This window comes from Anolis sagrei, chromosome 4 (assembly GCF_037176765.1).
Source record: "Anolis sagrei isolate rAnoSag1 chromosome 4, rAnoSag1.mat, whole genome shotgun sequence".
In the NCBI taxonomy this organism is placed as follows: Eukaryota; Metazoa; Chordata; class Lepidosauria; order Squamata; family Dactyloidae; genus Anolis; species Anolis sagrei.
The window spans coordinates 128,377,366-128,402,051 of NC_090024.1; the positions used below are offsets into that span (position 1 = coordinate 128,377,366).

A 24,686-nucleotide genomic window follows, 5' to 3' on the forward strand; every position below is an offset into this window, starting at 1 on the left:
ACACTAATATGAAGTGTGATCCCTAAATGAGGTATCACTAGACAAGGGGCAGACAGTGACATGATAAGGGATAAGCAATAGGCCTGGGTAACAATGCAAAAATTTGTTTCTAAAATCGATTTGTATTTGGGGTTTTTTTTTGTTTCGATATTTAAAATAATTACAAAATTTTCCTTTTAAAAAGTTTGATATTTACGAAATTTCGTAAATGGTAAAAAATTAACGAATCGATTTCCGAAACAATAACGAATCGATTCGTTAATGGCGGACGCGACCGCGAAATACGCTAAAAAACCTCCAAAAACTTCTGAAGCTTCCCTCTCCCTCTGTTCTTGACTGTTGGTGTGATATTATAATTTTTTTTCACTAATTAAACCATAAAACTGGCCCAGACATGTGGAAATAATAACGAAACGACCTCAGAACAATAACAAAACGAATACAATAACGAAATACGAAGCATTTACAAAACGTGTTTAAAAATTCGTTTTTTTTAATGATTGCTCCAGAATGGTTCGTTATCGTTTTGTAATTGGAAAAATTAACGAATTATTAACGAATTACGAATTAACGAAACGAAACCGCCCAGGCCTAATAAGCAATAAGATAAAGAGCTTTGCTGATTGGTGAACAGACAGCTGACGGGTAAGAAAATATATCCTTAAGAAATTGGGAATGTTGTTAAGATATAACAAGAAGCATAACTCTTGTACACCTGTATAACTGTAGATGCCGGTTAGATCTGTATAAATTAATCAACCAGATGAGAAAGAATACCTGAATGGATCGTAGCCTAAAATGTTTTGTTAAAAGGATTATGATTATGATACAATGGACAGAATTCTGTACAAGGGAGAGCTGTTATGAAATTATGAAATAACCTGAAGACAATATTGATAATGAGGATGGATAAGAGACTATATTAATGGCTTACAAGGGTTGCCATATGTATTTTTGCATACATTTTAAAAAAAATTGTATTGTTTTATCACCGCTCCCCCCCCCCCCGCCCCCCGCCATACAATTTATACAATAAATTACAGAAATTACATTTGAAATATCAGTCTTAATCTCATTTTTTTTTACTGGACCCAATTCAAGGTGCAGGTTCTTACCTACAAAGCCCTAAACAGTTTGGGACCCACCTACCTGCGTGACTGCATTTCTGTGTATGAACCCACACGATCGATCATCTGGAGAGGCCCTGCTCTCGCTCCCACCTGTCGCAGGTGCGACTGGTGGGGACGAGGGAGAGGGCCTTCTCGGTGGTGGGCCCTCGTCTTTGGAATTCACTCCCTAAAGACATTAGGCATGCCCTAACTTTGGCAGTCTTTAGGAGGAGTCTGAAAACGAGGTTATTCCAATGTGCCTTCCCAGAATAAGAAATTCCCAGCAATTTGTCCTTAAATGCACTTTATTAATGACCTAGGATTGTTTTTGCACGCCCATCACTTCCTGAAAATTCACCCTAATTATATTTTACCTGCCATGTTCAGCATATTTTAAAATTTTAGTTATTACATTTGGCCCAGCCATAAGTTTTTTAAATGTAGCCATGCTATTGTTAATGTTTATTGTTTATTTGCTGTTATGAGTTTTATTTACTGCTTGTACTATTGTTGTTTTTGCTTTGTTATTGCTGTGTTGTGGGTTCGGCCTCATGTAAGCCGCACCGAGTCCCTTGGGGAGATGGTAGCGGGGTACAAATAAAGTTTTATTATATTATTATTATTGTTATTATTTCCATTCCACATCTTTATACATCCTCCAAATAATTCCTAACTGGATCCCACATGTTCTTAATTATTATTATAATTATTAATTATTATAACATTTTCTATTTTGTTTATATTATTCCATTTACAATATTATTTCCACATTTAACATTTTACTATATATTTATACCAATCTTTCAGAGTCCACTTTGTTTTATCTTTCCAGCCCCTCACTAAAACGATTTGCACACATGCTATTAATTTGTCAGCCACTCTTTCTTTTTGCACATAATACACTCCTGGTATCCTTGCATATACCTGTCCGAACGTATCTCCTTCTATGTCCCACCTCGGAGTTTAAGATCTTCTGGGGAGGCCCTGCTCTCGGCCTCGCCTCTATCAGAAGTGAGGCTGGTAGGGACGAGGAACAGGGCCTTCTCAGTGGTGGCCCCTCGCCTGTGGAACTCACTCCCCGGGGAAATTAGGTCATCAACATCCCTCCTCTCCTTCAGAAGGAAACTGAAAACATGGATATGGGACCAGGCCTTTGGGTAATCTGGCAGACTGTCTAGGTAATGACGACCAGAATTTGGAAAGGACTATGGTAATGCTGAATGGACTTACGGATTTTAGAACTCGGTGAACGTTGGCCACTAGATTGGCTTTTTAGTTGTTATTGTATTAATTGAATGTTTTACTATTGTGGTTATTGTTGTTATGTATTTTATTGTTGAATTGTAGCATCAAATTGTGCCAGTTGTAAGCCGCCCTGAGTCCCCCCTAGGGGGTTGAGAAGGGCGGGGTAGAAGTGCCCGAAATAAATATAAAACATTTCTATTGGCTATAATTATTTGAAGATTTAACAGTCTATTAATTTCTCCTTCAATCATTCTTCAATATGCCTGTACTCTGTCACATTTCCATATCATGTGATTAAGCACACCTCTTTGTTTCCAACCATGCCAACACCTGTCCTTTACCCCCTGGTAAAAAATATGAAAATTGTGCAGGAGTATTGTACCATTTTTGTAACATTTTCCTTCTTGCTTCCCTAAGTACATTATATTTTTCCTTTGCTATATTACTTATTTCCCTTTGTATATCTTCAGTCTCAATTTCATATACATTCTCCAGGTTTGAAATATTTCCACTATTATTTCTTTGTTTATCATTATAATTTGTTTGTACAATTCTCCTGCTACTTTTTTCTCCTCTCTCAGACATTTCCTAATCCCCTTCTCAAATGGACTGTCCTGTTCCCTAATTCTCTCCTTCCATCTATAGATATTTTGTCTTATAATCCTACTTTAGATCCAATTTCCTGCTATCCAATTCTGAATTTCTATTTGCTCTAAAGGATTCCCATCTTCTGTGTACAAGCTCTCAACTAATCTTTTCCCTCTACTTTCGATTGAACTTTTTTTTTTGTCATGTCAGTAGTGACTCCGGGTGTGAGAGAATTGGCTGTCTGCAAGGACGTTGCCCAGGGGACGCTTGGATGATCACATTTGTTGCGATTAATTTGCCATATTGTTGCCAGCTTATTTTAATTGTCTGGACATAATTTCTTCTTTCTTTTTTCCACATTCTTATTATTCCTTTAAATTATTCCTTCCATTTTTTCCTCTCTCCCATTCCGTTATTTAAATATTATTTATTTTTCTTTAACGTTTTAAAATTATTTTTCCATATTTATCAATTTTTCCTAGTGTACTGTATTTCTAGTCATTGAATTTGAAACACATCACAACGTGATTCTAAATTATCTTATTTTTGTGTAAGTTGATCTCATGTATAAGTCAAAGACAAGTTTGGAAGCCAATTTTTTGTGTGTGTGGCTTGTGGCTAAATCAAGGTCATTTCCACAGAGAAGGGAAATTAAAACCACCTCAAGGGACCAGCCTTCCCTGATCACCATCACTATTTTCCCACCCAGACATTCAAAAAAACCAGAAGCAGTGCCACAGAGGGTGTTGTTGCCTCTTTTTGGTTCTCCTGGGATGAAGTAAGCTCTCACCTTTTGCCACTCTTCTTAGAAAAGGAGTTGGTTCCTTTTTTTTGGGGCGGGGGGGGGGGGGGGGGGAACAGTTAACGTACAATATATGCACTGACTTTTAGATTCTGTCCCAATTATTTTGGGATATTTTGACTAACATTTCTAGACATATACATGAGTATATAGTATAATTATTACCAGTTATAATCTGTAAAGAGTTGAATAGTGAGATGAAGGTTCAGTTCCTATACAAGTTTTGATTAGTATGAAACATCCTAATGGCCATAAAATTAATTACACAGCCCAACCAAAAAAATCTTGGTGTCTTAGTTTTTAGGCCAGGCATTATTAGGGGCAATGATTGAGAAAATTAAATTGAATAGACTGCATCAGCTCTAACTTCACATATATGGTTATCATTGTTTTCTATGCACATACAGATGGCGACTGGTAGATGGCACATGTTTGGTATCTCAAAAATTGGAGCTGATAGGAGAAAACTGGTGCAATTTTTGGCATCAGCAGGTCAAATACACCCAGAAACAGGTCTAACATTTGAAGCACTAAATGCGTGTTGGCCCATGTTAACAAATGTAGCAATTCCATGTATGCAATGTAATATCATATAATGAAGCTTTTCATGTCAGGAGTGACTTGAGAAAGTGCAAGTCACTTATGGTGTGAGAGAATTGGCCATCTGCAAGGAGGTTGCCCAGGGAATGCCCAGATGTTTTGATGTTTTACCATCCTTGTGGGAGGTTCCTCTCATGTCATCACATGGGGAGCTGGAGATGACAGAGGGAGCTCTTCCACATTCTCCCCAGATTTGAACCTGCAATCTGTCAGTCTTTAGACTTGTTCGCACAAAAGTTTAACCCATTGCACCACCAGGGGCTCCCTGATGTTTCTCCTTAAGTGGAATGTGTGCATATATATAGGTATAATACACATGTGTGTGCATGCGTGCGTGTATAGACAGATAGACAAACAGACAAATGTTTGTGTACGTGTGTGTGTGTGTGTATGAATATAATACCCTACTTAAGGATGCTTAACAAGGTATTAAAAGTGACCTAGCTATTTGGCTTAATTGCATCATGAGTTGGGCACTCTACTGATCTGAAGCTGATAGATGTGACCCCAGAGAGAAAATAGAATTAGTTGACAGGTGGCAACAACCCTCAGTCCCTCTGGCTAAGAGATAGGGTGGGAAAGCACACATATTTAATAATGCTGAACTGCAAGCCCACAAGCCTTTCCACTCCTTTGAGCCTTGTTTTCCGAGCACATCTCATTTCCTGCATGTCTATTCATTTGCACTTCATTTAGTGCCCTCTCCCCTTTCCTCACTCCTAATATTTAAAACTGTATACTCCTGCCAAAACAGAGCTGATGGGATTGAAAAGTACATCTGCTCATTTAAGAACTCAAAGCCTTATAGCACATTTGATCGATGGAAAACAGATGAGACCAAAGAGATTTAAAACCAATACACGTAAGTCTCAAGCTGAGGGAACTCCTCTCCCACTTTACCTGGACTCTGATTGGATTCAGTCTATGTTCCATGGTCTCAGCAGTGACATTTTCAGGTAGCAGCACAGGATCTCTTGGAAGAATCAGACAGGAAGGGGTGCATACAGCCCCTGAAGTGGGAGAGAAAAGGCGGGAGATTATGTTTTCCACTTCAAACCTTTGAGAAAATCTTAAGTATCATGGACAATCCCTGAGTTAAGCTCAAGATAGATTTGTCTATATAGATTTGTCTCTTAAGTTGAATTTGCAAGTAAGGTAGAACAGATACATTTTAAAGTGTAACTCGAGATATTTTTTTTAGTTTTGTATAGCATAGGGAATAAGAGTTAATACCCTGTAACATCTGTTTTGTTGTATGTCTCCTTGTCCAGAATTCCCCTCGCTTTCTTTCCCCGTGACAATTGAATTTTGAAAAAATTGTGGAAATAATGATCGGTGATAAAGCTTCAGTGGGGACATCTTTTTTCCAGGCCAGCACTTCCAGAAATAAATTTCCCTTCCTAGAAGTAGATTTCCTTTCACTTCTTTTATCTCACCATTGTTTGTAACTAGGAGTCATATGTTATTTGGGTATTTGTAACTCAAGGACTAGAGACAAAGTTGAAGTCCTTTGGCCACATCATGAGGAGACAACAAAGCCTAGAGAAGACAATTATGCTGGGGAAAGTGGAAGGTAAAAGGAAGAGGGGCCGACCAAGGGCAAGATGGATGGATGGCATCCTTGAAGTGACTGGACTGACCTTGAAGGAGCTGGGGGTGGTGACGGCCGACAGGGAGCTCTGGCGTGGGCTGGTCCATGAGGTCATGAAGAGTCGGAGATGACTGAACGAATGAACAACAACAAGAACTCAAGGACTGCCTGTATACGACATGATTTTAGATACTGCTACTAGGCTGCGTATTTCAAAAGCAATAACAGCACCCCTAGATGTAATATGCTTTTGGAGCTTGCACAAAGCTACTAGAATCTTATCTTTCACTCCTTCTTTTAAAGAGAAAGTGGTTTGATATTTCTCTCCCCCTTCCCCAACCATCTCTTTTTGTCAAAATTGTAACAAAGAAATGGTTTAGGGAATGGGTCAAGATGTCAGAATTTTCTCCCCCTCCCTGCCAGCTTCCAACACACATAGCATCAGCTGCAGCCTACCTCCCCCATCTGTTTATCTCTATGTTCCAGTCCTATGAAAGGAGACACCAAAGAGCCATTGCCACCATTTTCTCACCTAGGCATTCAAAAAGGTCAGAGCTGGTGTCACAGAATAGAGAACTTCTGTCGGTACTTCTGTTAGGTTTTTATGGAGATGGACTAAGATCTAACCTTTCACCATTCTACTCTGAGAAGAAGATGGTTCCATTTTTTGATAATAGGAGAGATACAATACTCACACTGACACATTGATAAGTCAACCCAGGTTTATGGGATTGGTTTACACTAAAACTTCTTGACATGTACACAAATGTAAACAGTTGTCATTCTGGAGAAGTTCTATGAAGGACAATTAAAATCTATACATTCTCTGCATTATTGTCTTTTCTGAAAACAGAACTTGTTATAACTAGTAAATTGAATAAACTAATACAGTCTCTGCAAGAAATATGTGTACTGAACTGCAGTTTTAAGTTATGTCAATTGCAGTCCTACATGGAAACTATGAACTTTATTAAGTTGCCATTTGAAAACATTTTTTAAATTTAGGGTCAGAATATTTGTTGTTGTTGTTCATTCATTCAGTCATTTCCGACTCTTCGTGACTTCATGGACCAGTCCACACCAGAGCTCCCTGTCGGTCGTCACCACCCCCAGCTCCTTCAAGGTCAATCCAGTCACTTCAAGGATACCATACATCCACCTTGCCCTTGGTCGCCCCCTCTTCCTTTTTCCTTCCATTTCCCCCAGCATAATATTACATATTTTTAAAAATCCACTTTTACACACATAAGAGGGTCAACATATCAGATTTGTTCCTCTTCCATTCTTCCTGAGATGCCTTTCTCATTGGACTAAAGCACTTTTCTCCCTTTTTTTGATGATTATTTTTTGTAGCTACTATGCTTTTCTTAGCTACCAGCCAAGGGAAACCCTGTAGCTGCAAAGCTGTCTGCATGCATGACAGCAAGAGCAACAAGGCCTCAGTTGGCTGCCACCAGCTGAGGGAGGCCTTGTAGCTCTTGCTGACAGGCACCAGGGCTAGTTTTCACTGGCAGGCATGTGGACAAGGACATCTCACAGCTGCAAAGGGCAGGCACGTGGACAGGTGGGTTGAACAATTTTACCAATGTTGGCATCCCAAAAATGGAGGTGCGACTATCATGCAATAAAACATGGTATTTGCCTCCTTTTGTGAAAACTCTTGCCTTGCCTTCAATCCTCCTTATGTTCTGAGAAAAACTACAGAGATCCTAAGACTGAAGTTTTCTCACACCTGCTGCCTATTCAGGACACCCATCTCTAAGTCATAAGTATCAACTTTTCACAGAGAGAGGAAACCACTGCCATTTTAAAAATATCTTGCTTGTGCAGCAGAGATCTATTGGTAACAGCAAGCCACTTTTGAAATGGAAATACCACTGCAGCCTGAGTAGCTTCTAAGTGGCAACATAAAGCTAAAAGGAAATCTGAAATGTTTAAATATATTTGATCATTGATGACTAATGAATGTTCTTCTAATCTTGGCGACATTAACAGGCTTAAATGAGGAAGAGTTTTGTTAGAGGGCAAAAAATAAAAAAATAAAAAACGGAGGATGACTCTTACCAATTCCATAACCTTGCTCACATTTGTACTCCACCGAGTTGGGTTCTTGGGGTGGTGAACATTCTCCTTTCAGCTCTTCACACAATTTAAATTCCTCTGACCACAAGCCATCCTTAGTGCAAAGGACAGGAGGCTGAAGTAAAAGAGAGCAATTAATGAAAACTAAATGCAATGATGCTCATAATCAACTCCCTAAAACAGACTCCCACTAAATTGTCTCAAGTGCTCTGCGCTGATTTTGAGGTTGCCAGTAATTGTTTTTGGAACTAGTGGCATAGATTTGGGGAGAAAAACATGTTCTGATAATTTTAAAAGCATAAATAGGAAGGGGGAAAACACGATGGTGTTACAATTCCTACTAAGCCAGTTTTGAACTTCAAATGCTTTAACTGGAATATAACTCTATGGATAGCTGTGTTCTTACAATTCATACTACTTACAAATTATCAGAAGTGTAGGAGCAGTGATAGCAACTAATCTAGATGAATTAATGAACAAAATAATGGTATGTTTTGTATATCTATGGTGCAAGAAAGCAGGAAAAGAAAAACAAAGGCAATTTCTCACCCCATATGTTCCTGTAGAGGCCTGGCTACTTGGAATATGCCTACTGCAGATAATTCAAAATTCACTAGATATCAGCAAGGAGGGCAAATGTAGACAGCTAACACTCTGCAGAACTGAATCAGCAATCACCATACATTCTCTTCAATAGAAATCTTAGAGGCTCTCAGCTAGTTAGGAGCTGGCCACATTACTAAATAATTGTTACCTTTTTGATCTGTGGGCTGCAGCTGATGACACACTGGCTGTCTAACTCAAAGCCATTGGTGCAAGTGTACATTCCCTCAAAGACGGCTGGAGGTGGCTTACACACCACAGGAATACAGCTGCCTTCCTCCCAGAAGCCACTTTCAAGACACTGGATATTTAACAGCTTTCTAAATAGGGAATGGTTAAAAACATGAGAAAACTTCAGTCACTTCACTGTATATCTATATTGGAATACATCAATTGCCCAGCTTGGGATCAACAATAAATGTTAATAGTACAAGAAGTGTGCAATGGGAGGTTACTGAGGAGGCAGCTGCTGCCTCTGCTTTGAACCCAGCCAAAATGCAGGAGGCATACACTTCAGTTATTTTTGAAAGTGTAGGAGGTGGCTGAGGCATCCTGGGAGGAAGTGACTACTAGAGTGCCACAGGGTCCACGTCTTTACAGCATTTTATCCATGATGGGGGCCCATCTAAACTGACCATTTAAATCAGTGTGAATTTGGATCAGTCTACAGGAGGCCACAAAACAAAATTGGGTGAGAAATAATTAGTAAAGAGAAGAGAGAGTTGCCAAGATATGATAAACTATCAATGAGAAACTAATGGGAGCAAGTAAAAATGGAGGATGAAAACAGTTTCACAGGCAGGAGTATAAAAAGAGCCAGGGAAGACAAGATGATACCTGGTAAAGAAAAACAAGACACAACAAAGAGAGAGACGAGAGAAATTTAGAAATAATGGACTATCTAAAATTCCAAGTTGACCTTGCTAGGGAGATAAGACTGCGGCAAGAAGAAATGAAGAAATTGCCAATCAGATGGCAGACATAAGTAACACAGAAGGAGAAACTTTGAATTAAGTCATAGGACCTCATCACACTAGTGTTATCTATCCACTTTAAATCTGGTTGCTGCTTCCTGCAGAAATCTCGGTTTGTAGTTTAAGGGGGGGGGGGGGGTTGGCTTTAAACTGCTCAGCCAGAGAGGTTCTGGGCCTCTCTAAACTAAAAACCCCTCAACAATTTTCAAGAAGAGATTAAACAACTGCAAAACAAGATGGAATATCAACTAAATATATAAATTTCAGCATTCACAACTTCATGGAGAAATGCCCATCAAAATTCTCTCAATATCATCCTCTTATAACAAAATATCAGGATTTATTTTTCTGCATCTCTTGCCACCTCATCACATGGAGTCTTTTCTGTGCTTCTCTGAGCTGCCAGCATGGCATCCTCAGGACCCCATGAAATGACGCAAGGCTAATTCTGGAGGGGCTCATTTGGGCTCCATGTTGGCAGCACCAAGAAGCAGAGATCAGGAGAAGTCAGGGAGGACGTGGGAGGAAGCTGGGGATAGCAGGGAAACATTGGGAAGGTATCCCACAAACACTGACAGTAAGGGCATGAAGCATTACGCTGCCTCACGGTTTTTCTTGCTGTCCTCTGGCTTCTGGACCTCAATGTGACAAGGTCTCTAGAGACATTTTTATCATCGTCGTCGTCGTCGTCATCACCATCATCTGCATTAAATTGGAGTATATGAGCCTACACTGCTATGAAAACCGAGTTCAATACTGTGGACCTGCATTCTGAAAATACATTATATTACAGTGTAGATCCAGCCATTACCATCAAATTTGGAAGATATCCAAAATGCTAATCTACCAAGTACCAAACATGAATTTAAAAATGACTTACAAGGAGAAGACAATTGAGCTCTACTAGGACCTAGCACTTGAGAAACAAGGAAGAAAATGGAATGGGAACTCATGACAAGAACACTCAGAGAAGCAGGATTGATGTATAGAGATTCCCTTCCAATTGTGGTGCCGAGCAAAGATGGAGCTATAGTGGCTACAACAGGAGAAGAATGAACTGCAATATATGTTTGGCTGGTAGTGAACATTCCTGACTATGGCAGGAATGAAAGGTCAGTTGCAGCCACTGAGAACTAGAGGAGGACAACTGACAACGCCATGGAGAAGGAGATTAGGTTCATACTTTTTAAAAATCCAGCAGTTGTGTTTTCAGCTCAATTATCAGCATAGCAATATCTTTAAAAAAATTAAAACTATTTTAATGCTTTGGATAGATAAAGGAGGTTAAGATTTACTTTTCTTTTATTTCCCTTCTTTTTTCTATATTACCATATATTGTAATATTATCTATAACATTCACATATTAAGTTTATCATATCTTGTCAGTTTTTTTTATTATCTCTGAGGAATTGAATAGTTGTGGTGGGTAGAAAAAGCTAAGTATTCCTGGTCTGAAGCTGAAATAAAAGTGAGAAGTGGGAGGATTAGAAAATTACCACAGGAAAATTAAATCTGTTGGCCTCATTAAATACATTTATATTTGTAAAATGGAAAATAATGAAGGGAATAGCAAAGTTCAGATCATACTACTCAGGAGATAAAAATCAAGTAACCTTTATGGAACAAATGCTGAAGGAAATTTGCAGATGAACCTATCATTATTGGAGAGGACAACTGTACACGAATCAGGAAATTAGACAGTGCAGTCAGAAAAAGAGAAAGGACAATCAGGATCATAAAGGAAATTGCATCCAAGAGAAAGAAAGTTGTTACATACTAATCAGTGAGGCATTCTAACTACTCTAGAATAGATCATATTCTAATAATAGAAGATATCATGCCAGAATTCCAAAAAAAGTCCCTTATGTCTGTCTTATTTCTGAGCATTCATTAAGAACTACAAGGTGGGCTCCAGCAATAAAAAGAACAAGTAATGCAACCAATGGTTAAATAAAACACTGCTCTTGAATAAACAGGTAATAGAAAAAATGTGATAAAAACAATAAAATAGAGAAGAGTAGAGACATCACACTGGCAACAAAGATCCACATAGTAAAAGCAATGGTATTCCCCATAGTCACCTATGGATGTGAGAGCTGGACCATAAGGAAGGTTGAGCAAAGAAAGATAGATGCTTTGGAACTATGGTGTTGGAGGAAAGTTCTGAGAGTGTTTTGGACCGCGAGAAGATCCAACCAGTCCATACTTCAGGAGGGAAGGATATTAGAGGCCAAGATGAAGTACTTTGGCCACATAATGAGAAGACAGGAAAGCTTAGAGAAGACAATTATGCCGGGGAAAATGGAAGGAAAAAGGAAGAGGGGCCGACCAAGGGGAAGATGGATGGATGGTATCCTTGAAGCGACTGGCTTGACCTTGAAGGAGCTGGGGGTGGTGACGGCTGACAGGTAGCTCTGGCGTGGGCTGGTCCATGAGGTCATGAAGAGTCAGAAGCGATTGAACGAATGAACAACAAAGAAAAAAATGAAATAACATCTGAAATAAATCTTTGATTGCCATTATATACAAGAGTGTAACCCAGAACTTTCATGGGATACAATGAAGAAAGTCACTAGAAGCAAATTATAATAGAAAGCTCAAGGGTTTATTTATTTATTTATTTGTTTGTTTATTTATTTACTGCATTTCTATCCCATCCTTTTCACTCCAAAGGGGACTCAGGGCAGCTCACAAAAAAGGTACAATTCGATGCCATATATACATACATAGAATAAAACAAACATTTACTTCAAATAATTAAAACATATAAAGAATGAATAAAAATAAAGAAAAATCAGGGAGGTGATACAAAGACATACTGAAAAATTAAAAGAGGATGAAAAACAGGGAGTAAGGAAACATGGGTAGAATTATGCCAAAAACAGGACAGAACTAGAATCCCAAGAAATAGATAAAACATATGTTGCCCTGACATATTTAAAAATGCATTTAGCAGCAAAAATACAAAATTACTCTCTAATGTTCTTAAAAAGAAATTTGTCAAAATAGTATAAGTGGTTTTAAAGTTCAAAACAATAACCACATTTTGAATCCAAGCAAAATAAGTAACACTTCTGAAGGTTTTTTTTATGCTGAGCTATATTTCTCAGATATAGAAGCTGATATGAATGTTAATGACTTTATAAGGAAGTTACCTATTAAATATATTAAAAAAATTATTGTAGAGATCCACTGAATGCCCCAATAGCTATTGAGGAAATAGAAATAAATAAAAATCTCTGCCCTCAGAGAGACGTTGTTTTAGGGGAAAGGCAGGAGAAGAATTTAGGAAAACTTTGGTTTGAAGAAAATGAAAAATTCTGTTCAGAAATATGAGTAAGTGTTAACAGGCACCTGTTCCCGGGAGGAGGCAGCCAGGGAGCACATGTCAACTCCCAACAGCCCTTTCCATTGTGAGCGGGTTCTCCCCAGAAGATCATGAGCAACTATCAGGCTTTGGGATTGCCCAAAAAGCCCACCAAGGTTAGTGAGGTTTAAACAAGTGAGGTGAGGTTAGTGAGGTTCAATCCACCCTCCTCTCTTTATATAAAACCATACTGCTGTATTGTCACAATTGGGGTTTGGAAGTCATGGATCAAGTTATTCACTAGTGAAAATGGGCACTGGCAGTTGTAAAGTGGTTCCCAGTCGAGGGATTCCTGGCCAAAGATGCGGTGTGGCCAGGTACACCCAGCCAGGGTAGTCACACCACATCATATCATGGTTTATCCTGAGAGAGACTGTGGAGGGGGTGTCCCAGCAGTTGTCACAAGATGAAAGCTATTATTCCCAGTGGCAAGCAGGGTAGTGGAAGGGATCCATGACCCATTTGGGAACCAATCCTGAAGCTGTAACCAAATAAAGTTGTGGTCTTTTATTACACAATACGTTGTTTGTTATTATTGTGATTATATAGCAGAAGGTTGCCGACATCCAATCCACAACTACCCAGAAAGTTGCAAAACTTGTGAAACCAGATCCCCTGGAAATAAAGATACAGCCACTAGTTGGCACTATTGGTCCTTTTCAGTACTGTATCTAATAAAACAAGTGGACTTTGGCATATTTGTGCTCCATTGTATGTGTCTTTTTTACATGGGACAAGTATGTATTGTTTTTGCTGTGTGCCTTCAAGACATTTCCAACCTGTACTAACCCTATCACAGGATTCTCTTGGCAAGATTTGCTCAGAAGAGGCTTGTCGCTGCCTTCTTCTGAGGCACAGGAATTAATGCATTTATCTATTTTAGTGTATGTGACTCTTTAATGTGTTCGCTTTGAAGTCGATTCTGTCCTATTTCAATTAATGTGTATTTTTCTCAGAAAATGCATTTCATTGCGTATTTTAAAATATTTTTCTCAAAATATGTATTTCTAATACAATTTCACCTCTAAAATGTTTTTTTGATCAACAACTGAATTGCAACATTTGGAGAACTGCAAAATTGGACTGACAGCTATGATCTGTTTGGTGTGTATTACTTTTAGATTTGCAAAACTGATCAATTTCTATCAGAGCTTGGGAAAAAAAATCAACATTTTAGACTGCTAGTTGATTAGAAGTACTGCGGATCAAATAATTAAGGTTTGCAAATTCTGGCTTATATCCAAATCAAAATAAAGAAAAAGGATCTGCCAACTGACTCTAAACCCAAAATTTCTGTATGTTTCTTTAAATATTTATAATAATATTAACTTTATTCTTATACCCCACCACCATCTCATTGAAGGGACTCAGGATGGCTTACATATGGGACAGAATGTCCACAAGACTAAAAGCAAAACTATCCACTAAAGAAAAACACAATTAAAATAAGAACATAGTAAAATATAACAATCCAGATTAAAAAAAACACAATTAAATAAAACATAAAAGTATAAAACAGCAGCATTGAAACTCCACCAAAACAATGCTCAACAAAAACCAATAACCAGAAATACTAAAATGGGAGTGACCAGGCTATAAAAGGGGCTGGGCATGAGATAGTGCAAAGCAGCGTACCATAGGGCCAGGGAATTGGATGAAGCGCAGAGAATTAAGTATTATCTGACAACCTAGGAACTAGTCATTCTCAAATGCTTGCTGGAACATCTAGGTTTTTAGATCCCCGCAAAAGGAGGACAGTGTGGGGGCTTGCCTAATTTCCCTTGGGAGGGTATTCCAAAGTCGAGAGGCCACCACCGAGGAGGCCCTCTCCTTCGTTCCCTCCAGCCATGCTTGTGACGGTGGTGGGATCTAGAGGAGGACCTCCCCAGTGTATCTTACTAAGGATATATTAAGCAATTTAACCATTAAAAATAAACTAAAACCTTGTCAAAAAAAGCACATGTACAGATTTGAAAAAAAAAGTTAAATATAGACACACACACACCCCTCATATTTTACAGTAGGACAGCTGTATTTTAGTTTAGTGCCAGAATGAGGCTGCCATCAGCACCAATTAGATTTTCGATGGGACGGGGCTCTATATATTGCTCCACTATATACTGCTCCACTGTTGAGACAAAAGAAGAGCAACCCATGTACAGGTATATGGGAAGATCTTCCTCAAGTATTGTGCTCCCAAGCTATTTATTGCTTTAAATGACATCACAAGCCTTTTGAACTCAGTTCAGAATAAACAACATTTCCCATATGCATTATTTCAGTACTCTCGATAATATTGACTTGACTTGCACAACAGTTCCGTAAAGTAAGCTAATCCTTCTATCCTAGCATTACAAATGTGAAGCACTATCAAGACCTCATCACATGGATGAAGGGCAGTTGCGTGATTCGCCAGCCTCCATGGCGAATCGACAATCACTGGGGCAATCCTGGCACACCACCTCGCCCACAGCGACACTTCCCTTTCACATGTGTATAAGCTTCAACATCCAGCTTTCCCCCACATTGGCCCCATTGTTTTAAACTGAACACAGAAAGCATGATAGGTTGCCTGTGCCCCAGTGGATTCACGGAACCCCAACTAGAAGTGAGCCTGTGTTGTCTGATGGGCAGCATGGAGTTCCACGGTTCAACTGGGATGGAAGCATCCTACAACATTGCCAAAGACTTGTCTGATGAAGTTGTAAGGCTACACCTTGCCAAATTTCTGCAACAACTCATTTTTTTTACTTTCCTGACTTTTCAGTTGAACTGCAAAACCTTTTTTTCAGCCTCCACTTGAAGAAGTCAGAGAATTCAAGAACTTAGAGGCCAAATGATAGCAGCAACCATTCACAAAGCATCCTTAGGCCCCAAACATTATAAGAGAAGAAGATAAAGTATTGGGCTTTTCCGAGTCTATAACAGGCCTGGGCAAACTTTGGCTCTCCAGATATTTTGGATGTCATCTCCTACTAGCTGTTAGAAATTGTGAGAATTGACGTTCAAAACACCTGGAGGGCCAAAGTTTGCTCGTGCCTGTTCTATAACTATACAACCTCATTAGTGAAGGGGTTACACTCCCCCTGAAGGCACAGGTTCACAGCTTGAGAGTGATCCTGGACTCATCGCTGAGCCTGGAACCCCAGGTCTCGGCGGTGGTCAGGGGAGCTTTTGCACAATTAAAACTTGTGCACCAGCTGCGCCCATACCTTGGGAAGTCCACTGTGGTACATGCTCTGGTTACATCCTGTATAGACTACTGCAACGCTCTCTATGTGGGGTTGCCTCTGAAGACTCCCCGGAAGCTAAAACTAGTACAACGAGCAGCAGCCAGATTACTAACAGGAGCGGGGTACAGGGAGCATACTACTCCTCTGTTGCACCAGCTCCACTGGCTGCCAATCAGCTTCCGAGCACAATTCAAAGTGCTGGTGTTGACCTATAAATCCCTAAATGGCTCTGGCCCTATTTACCTGTCCGAACGGATTCCCCCTATGAACCATCAAGGTTGTTAAGATCTTCTGGAGGGGCCCTGCTCTCGGTCCCACCGCCTTCGCAATCGCCTTTGGTGGGGACGAGGGACAGGGCCTTTTCAGTGGTGGCCCCTCAGCTTTGGAACTCCTTCCCGATGGAGATTAGATCTGCCTCTTCCCTCCGGACATTTAGAAAGCTGGTAAAAACATGGCTTTGGGATACTGCATTTGCAGAATGATGACTGAGTCAATAACTGCTGACCTTTCTGGCGGATGGCGATGAATTCGTGATTCTTTTCGACGAACTGATTTTTGCTGTAACTTGTATGAATTGTATGAATTGTATTTTAATGTATTTTATATTGATGATTTATAATGTTTTTCTTATTGTATTGAATCTTATGTTGTTAGCCGGCCTGAGTCCCTCCTCGGAGGTCGAGAAGACCGGGTTTTAAAAACTCTAAATAAATGAATAAAAAATAATAAGATTGACACCATTAACTGCCATGGCTCATTGCTATGAAATCCTTGGATTTTTAGTTAGGTGAAGCAACAGCATTATTTTACAGAGAAGACAAAGACTCTTGTAAAAGTACAACTTCCATGATTCCATAGATCTGATCCATGGTACTCAAGGTGGTGTCAAAATGCATCTATAATGTAGATGCACCCTTGGTGTGATCTAAAGCAGGTTTGATATTTTACTGTTCACTTATATTCTTGCAAGACTAACAAAACACTTTTTTTAAAGAAAAAAAATTCAGGTAACTGAAAAAGTATGCTTATCCTTACCTAACCCTGAAGCAGTGTGTATGAGGAAGGGAAAAGCAATATTAATTACCTGCTCACAGAGCCAGCTCAAAAGCTAATTTACTAAGAGGCACCAGGAAATGATGGAGCAAGAGTTCTGGGGGAGAGGGAGAGAGAGAGAGGCTTTTAAGACTCACTCTAAGCCTTTCTTTGTAACAGAGCCACTACTACTTCTGATTCTACAAAACTGACATTTATTTAGGATTAGTGGTAGGGCCAAAACATAAATAAAATAAAAATCAAGGGGTTTTAAAAACCACCTGACATTTAAAGGGCAAAATCTGCAAGCCACAAGAAGTTGTAGGAGGCACTGGGAAAGCTGTGTTTGATGAGAAGGATTAATCCTCCCCAAACATACTCTCAATGGAGAACTTTTGGTGCCAAGGAAGGTGGCCATAATTTAGCCCAGGTGCTCATATTATCTGCCCATTGCAGGTTTTCCTTGGGTATTCCAAGGGGCAAAGCTGGAAAAGAGATGAAGATGTGCTTATTCTGGATGGAAGGATTAGTTGCCGAGGTACTATCCCAGTCCATAATGTTTTTCACAGTGAATAATCAAAGCATTGAGAGTCAGCATGTGGAAAGGTTTCATAGCTTAACCAAGGCATTGGGAGACCAGAGTTTGAATCCCTACTCACTCAGCCATTGAACTCCACTGGTATACCTTGGACAAGACACACTTTTTCAGCCTCAGAAGAAGGAAAGGAAAACCCAAACATAAAAAGACATACCTATTTTCTTTCTTATGTAATTACTTTGGCTCTATACAAAGATGGACAACTTGTGGTCCTCCAGATGAAGCTGCATTACAGTCCCCATCAGCCCTAGCCAGCACTGAAAATGTTGAAAGACAATGGTAGTAGCAGTAAACAAAACTCTGAAACACCACACGGTTGCCATCCCTGGTCTATTACACCATTCTCTTCTTTCGTGACTGGCTTAGACAATGCACAAAATGTGTGGAAATCTTTAACCTATCACAAAACCTATTGCAAAAGAAGACATGGACCATCCAGTCCAACCCCCTGTCATGCAGGAAAAGTACAAAGTACTTTAGATAGATGGATATCCAGCCTCTGTTTAAAAGCCTCCAGAGAAGGAGCCTCCACCTCACTCCAAGGCAGCAGTTTCCACTGTTGAACAACTCTTACGGTGATGAATTTCTTCTTAATGCTCAGGTGCAATCTCTTTTCCTGTAATTTGAACTCATTGCTCTGCATTCTAGGTCCCATCTACACTGTCATATAATCCAATTAATGATCTTTTCCACATCTTCTGCTGTTGGTCAGGTGTTGCCCATCTTGTAGTAGTGCATTTCATTTTCTCTCTCCTTAAAATGTAGTATCCTAAATTTATCCTTATTGTTAAGTTTTGGCTCAGCTCTCTAATCTGTTAAGGTCATTGTGAATTCTAATCCTGACTTCTGAAGTATTGGCTATCCTTCACAAATTTCTGGTCATCTGAAAACTTGATAAACATTTCCTCTAAACATTCATCTAAGTCATTAATAAAGATATTGAACAATACTGGGTCCAGGACCGAACTCTATAGCAATCCACTAGTCACTTCTTTCCAGACTCCCAATAGCAGTGGATTTTTTTTCTTTGAACTCAGTTTGTTCCAACTGAAGTCAACTGAGAATAAAAGAGGAAAGATGGAGGAAGGGAGAAAAGCTGGTGCATTTTCAAAGCAACCAAGAAAGAGGGACAAATCAGGACTGTTCCTGCCAAATTAGGACTGAGTATGTGCACATGTATGTGTGTGTGTGTGTTAAAGAATAAACTGTTCCCGAAAGTGCATGAGCTCATTTCAAACATCATACTGAAGTGATACCTGACAAATTATGTTTGTTTGTTGAATTACATGCTACCAATTCGAATAGCTAAGAGTGTAGGGTCCTTAACCCTAAACCTAAAATTACTTTCAGAAAAGACACAATTCACACACACACACACACACATACACACATATTACATCCATTGCCCTTTTGCATCACAAATATGGGAGTGATGACAAGTGGAAAATTGAAGTTTTGACATATGGTCTGTTGAGCTGACTGAGAAAAATGAAAACATGCGAACAGCTCTAAACCAGGTTTGTTTCCGTATTTAAAGGTGACAGCTAAACTATATTTAGCACAACTATATCATGGATCTGTGTATGTGCATCCAGTTACCACATGCAGCATTAAAAGCAAGGTTCAATAACAGTATGAAAAAATAGAAAAAAAATATGTTCCTGGTTTGAAAGTGTTAGTTTTCTCCTGTTTAATTGTGCAGAAATTATTTTGAATGTAGTTGCTATACTCTGGAAACTTCATTTTTGATTTTGATTCTACTATTATCTGAAACCTAAAGCAGAACTAGGACAACCTGATCCCCTGAATCTTTGTCTGAGTCGGGTCCTTGCCTGTTTTCAGCCAGAATTCACTTGCAGTGACAGCTCAGCTACAATGACGGGGCTCTATATATTGCTCCACTATATACTGCTCCACTGTTGAGACAAAAGAAGAGCAACCCATGTACAGGTATATGGGAAGATCTTCCTCAAGTATTGTGCTCCCAAGCTATTTATTGCTTTAAATGACATCACAAGCCTTTTGAACTCAGTTCAGAATAAACAACATTTCCCATATGCATTATTTCAGTACTCTCGATAATATTGACTTGACTTGCACAACAGTTCCGTAAAGTAAGCTAATCCTTCTATCCTAGCATTACAAATGTGAAGCACTATCAAGACCTCATCACATGGATGAAGGGCAGTTGCGTGATTCGCCAGCCTCCATGGCGAATCGACAATCACTGGGGCAATCCTGGCACACCACCTCGCCCACAGCGACACTTCCCTTTCACATGTGTATAAGCTTCAACATCCAGCTTTCCCCCACATTGGCCCCATTGTTTTAAACTGAACACAGAAAGCATGATAGGTTGCCTGTGCCCCAGTGGATTCACGGAACTCCAACTAGAAGTGAGCCTGTGTTGTCTGATGGGCAGCATGGAGTTCCACGGTTCAACTGGGATGGAAGCATCCTACAACATTGCCAAAGACTTGTCTGATGAAGTTGTAAGGCTACACCTTGCCAAATTTCTGCAACAACTCATTTTTTTTACTTTCCTGACTTTTCAGTTGAACTGCAAGCATTAAAAGCAAGGTTCAATAACAGTATGAAAAAATAGAAAAAAAAATATGTTCCTGGTTTGAAAGTGTTAGTTTTCTCCTGTTTAATTGTGCAGAAATTATTTTGAATGTAGTTGCTATACTCTGGAAACTTCATTTTTGATTTTGATTCTACTATTATCTGAAACCTAAAGCAGAACTAGGACAACCTGATCCCCTGAATCTTTGTCTGAGTCGGGTCCTTGCCTGTTTTCAGCCAGAATTCACTTGCAGTGACAGCTCAGCTACAATGAAGACTAGGTCATTCAAAGTGCCAAGATGCAGCATAATTAATCACCTGCAAAAGAGGCATGCCCAGAACATAGAGGATATTCCCAAGGAAGTCCTCTGCTAAGATTAGGCAGCTCTACTTGTTACACAGTTCAAATCTTTTGGAGGATAATGCCTTTGTTCTAATAAAATAGCCTGCCTCAGCTACAATTGTTTTTTGAAACAACAACAAAAATACTGGATGAATATATTTTAATTCTCTGTCCTTGTCCATCTGTAGGCTAAATAAGATTATAAATATAGCATGTTTTCAGGGGTTCTCTCTGAAGAGGTGAAGCTCTAAATGTCTGTTATAGTGATACTGCTTCCCACTATATCTTACATTTAGCTTGCTCTGTTTTTTGACTGGAAGATAGGCCCATCTACACTGCCATATAATGCAGTTCCATAATGCAGTTCAACTGAATTGAACTGCATTACATGAATCTACACCAGCAGTTCTCAACCTGTGTGTCCCCAGATGTTTTGGCCTTCAACTCCCAGAAATTGTAACAGCTGATAAACTGGTTGGGATTTCTGGAAGTTGTAGGCCAAAACACTCAGTGTGCTGGCACGGCAGTGCCAGGAGATCTGAATTCCTTTTCTTGCACTGCTAGTTTGCATGAATTTATTTAAGCCATGCATTTGGCAACCAGGTAGCTTCCCCAGGTTGCAGTCATAGGTCCAGTAACCTGTCAATCATTGTTAGAGCCTTTAGGCCTTCCCCTTTCCCCAGGGTTTTGGAGGAAAAGGAGGGCTTTTGTTCAGTCTCACTGTTTGAAGCCTAACAGTAGGACGTGTGGGATTCTCTTTCCCACCTGCACAAAAGCTTCATTTCTCACAGCTTTGCTGGGGGGGGGGGGAAGGTCTCACAGCTTTGTTGGGGGGAAAAGGAAAGGTTCCACAGCTTTTGCTGGGGGTTAAAAAATAGATCCACAGCTCTGCTGGGGAAAAATAAATAGTTCCTACAGCCTTTGTGGAGAAACTAAAGGACACCTTTTCAGCTTGGCAGATCTGCAGGAACTTTGCCTGGTAAGGGACCACTCGGGCTATCCATAAAGCTGCTTAGAGCTGGAAGTAGAGACCTCATGCCAGCAAGGTAAAGAGAGATTGCCCAGGGAGGGGTCAAAGGATTTCACTAAGGAAGAAAGGAACAGTTTACCACCAGTTGCCTGCCCCCTTGTTGGCAGATTGAGGAAGCTACTGGTTTTCCAAATTTATAAAGTGTTTAATTCACTTAATTCACTAATTCATCCTCACTACCTCTGAGGATGCCTGCAATAGATGCAGGCGAAACGTCAGGAGAAAATGCCTCTAGAACATGGCCATATAGCCCAGAAAACCTACAACAACCCAGTGATTCCGGCCATGAAAGCCTTCGACAATACATTGTTTAATTCATTTGTTTGAAGATTTAATTCATTTGTTTGAAGTCTAAAGGGCCCTTCAGCTGAGGTACCCCGGCATCCTGTTGGGCATACAGAGAGAACGTCCTGTAAACAGACATTATTTCAGGCCCAGCATGCAACAGCACATCCGGGGACCCACAGGTTGAGAACCACTGCTTTACATTGTCATATAATGCAGTCCAATAAGCTAAACTGCATTATGAAACTCATTATAAGGCAACATAATGGGGCCATAAACATGACTTCAATACGCAAGAGGTGAAACACACATTCTTGACAATACCCTCTTGTGTGAGAGAGAGAAAAACCTGCCAATTGCAGGGAATACACATTCTCCTTAATTTCTGTTTGGAGCCTATGATTCATTCCTCTCCTGTCAATTGGTGGTAAAATAAAGGTTTGCTCTCTTTGGATAAAATCATCAAGAATCTCAGAGATACCAATTGAAGAACATGACTGTGGACATATACCTGGATTTGTAAAATTGTTCCATTTTTTTTTTTTGAAAATAACAACCTTTGTCCCCAATGTTGTGGATCTCTTCCTGTCTTATGGCCTCTTTCATGCTTTGGCTATAAAGTTGAATATAGGTGTGTGGTAATTAATAGTTTCTACCACCCACCTCTGGATTCCCCATGGCTTAATTTCTTGATTTATTCTAGATTGTTCATTGTTGGGGAAAGACCTCGATTTTAGTTTATTTTTAATTTTTTGCATTTTATGTTCTAGCTGATTGTGGAATAAAATGGGCACTTGCTGTGGATGTAAGAGAGGGCAAGAGGTGAGCTGGCTAAGTCCACTTCTTCTACTTTGCAACTTTAAAAAGTACTGGCAGGATCTCTAGGATGTGACCCAGCAATTCTAATTCTATTAACATAAATCATAAAAAGGGGGCAATGTTTACTTTGCAACAAACAAGCAAACAAAGAGGGGGCTTTCATCCTTTAGCCAGACTGCAGCTTTTTGAGTTTGCAGGGCAAAGAATTTGAGTTTACTTGGCACAAACTCTGGAATTATTTTGGTGCAAAAATATGTACAGCATACATTTCCCGTTAATGTTAGGTGGACTGCTGCCAAGCTACACTCTTGATCATCCTAGTTCTCTTCTCATTCACCCACAGAGCCTTTCTGAAGGTTTTCCAGCTCCCACCCTGCTGATTATTTCCATTTTCCTTCTCCACATCCACCTCTTTTATGATCTTACTTCAGTCTACTGAACTGTTTGGATAATGTGGGACCTACTGGGGAAATGAGGATATGGAGGGATCAAACATCTTTACCACTTTCACTAAGAAACGGAAGGAAGGGATGTCAACACGAGGATTGGCCTTTCAAGGGAAGAGAGGTGGACAGTTTTTTAAGGCTCTGAACAACATGTGGGCTGTTCAGGGTGGTTTGTTATTCATGTACCTCCAGTTTCAAAGACTCAGTTCTGTCTCTGTTTTTATTCATATGAAGTCTGATGTGGGATAAAAATATTGCCGGGAAGCAAAAATATATGCTTCTAGGCTCTTGAGTGTTGGTTTGTAAACCTGCCTCGGGAAATCCTCATAAGTCTACAAGAGGAGCAGACTGATAGCAAAACATTAGGAATCAGACACCCAAGCAATGGAAAAATGTGGCTGATAGGCTACGCTATAGAAATTGCTTTAGGCACTCACTAGCACAGTTCTCTAACTGTACCTGCAAGAATTCAAAATGTAGGCAGTTGTATTGACTCAAACTAGTTTGGGCAGTTTCCATCAAAACAAGTTTTAAAAAGCTGTTTGTATATTCCTTACAGTCACTTGTCAACTATGGCAACTCTATGAATTTCCTAGGGTTTCTTTTAAGGTAAGGAATATACTCAGAGGTGGTCTTGTCAGTTATTTCCTCTGAAATATAGCCTTCAGCACCTGGCATTCATTGTTTGTCTCCCATCCAAGTCTAACCAGAATTGATGCTGTTTTGTTTCCAATATTAGATGGGATCTTGTGCCCTTAGGATTAAAGATTCTGAATTCTCTATTCAACAGTAAGCCACTTTCTAAATGTATAAGTACACATGGGATGGCTCTTCTCTCCAGGTATTGTAGATAGATAAATAGATCAGATGGCAGATAATTCCTGCCTATTACTTTGGAGTACTTATGTTCCAACGGACCTTACTTAAAAAATACCCCTCATATTTTTGCCATTTTCTTATTTTTCTTTCCTACTTTCTCTGTATATTATTGTTCTCCCACTTTACACGTTTTACATTGGAGTGCAGCAGCACTAGGGATCAAGCTTGAGCACCAAGGAGTCCCAGTGATGGAGGGATAAGGACCTGGTGGATGCTCTCCTCTTCCTGTTGCACAACAGAAGGTCAATATACATTGCTAGAAGTTGTCTTAAAGATAGAGACTAAAGCAAATGTACAATCCAACCTATACTACAAATAAACCCAAAAGATGCAAATATGCCAGAATTACAAGCAATGCCAATGCATGAATAGCTTTGACATAATATCTAGCATTTGTGGGCATTAAAAAAAAATCCACTGCCTATTGGGAGTCTAGAATTCTGTACTCCTTTCCCCCCACAAATGCAAAATGCAGCAGCTTAAAGGTGCTATTCT

At 39.7% G+C, this 24,686-nt stretch overlaps 1 protein-coding gene across 1 annotated transcript in view; it reads right to left on the bottom strand.

Annotated features, from left to right (window-relative positions):
• Positions 1–24,686, bottom strand: part of PAPPA2 (pappalysin 2) — a 162,054-nt gene that overhangs the window by 32,785 nt on the left and 104,583 nt on the right. The window contains exons 17-19 of the mRNA XM_060774411.2: positions 8,772–8,940; positions 8,000–8,132; positions 5,245–5,354 (exon numbers count right to left, since the gene is read on the bottom strand). Of these exons, the coding sequence (XP_060630394.2) occupies positions 5,245–5,354; positions 8,000–8,132; positions 8,772–8,940 (412 nt within the window). The remainder of the gene's footprint in view (positions 1–5,244; positions 5,355–7,999; positions 8,133–8,771; positions 8,941–24,686) is intronic.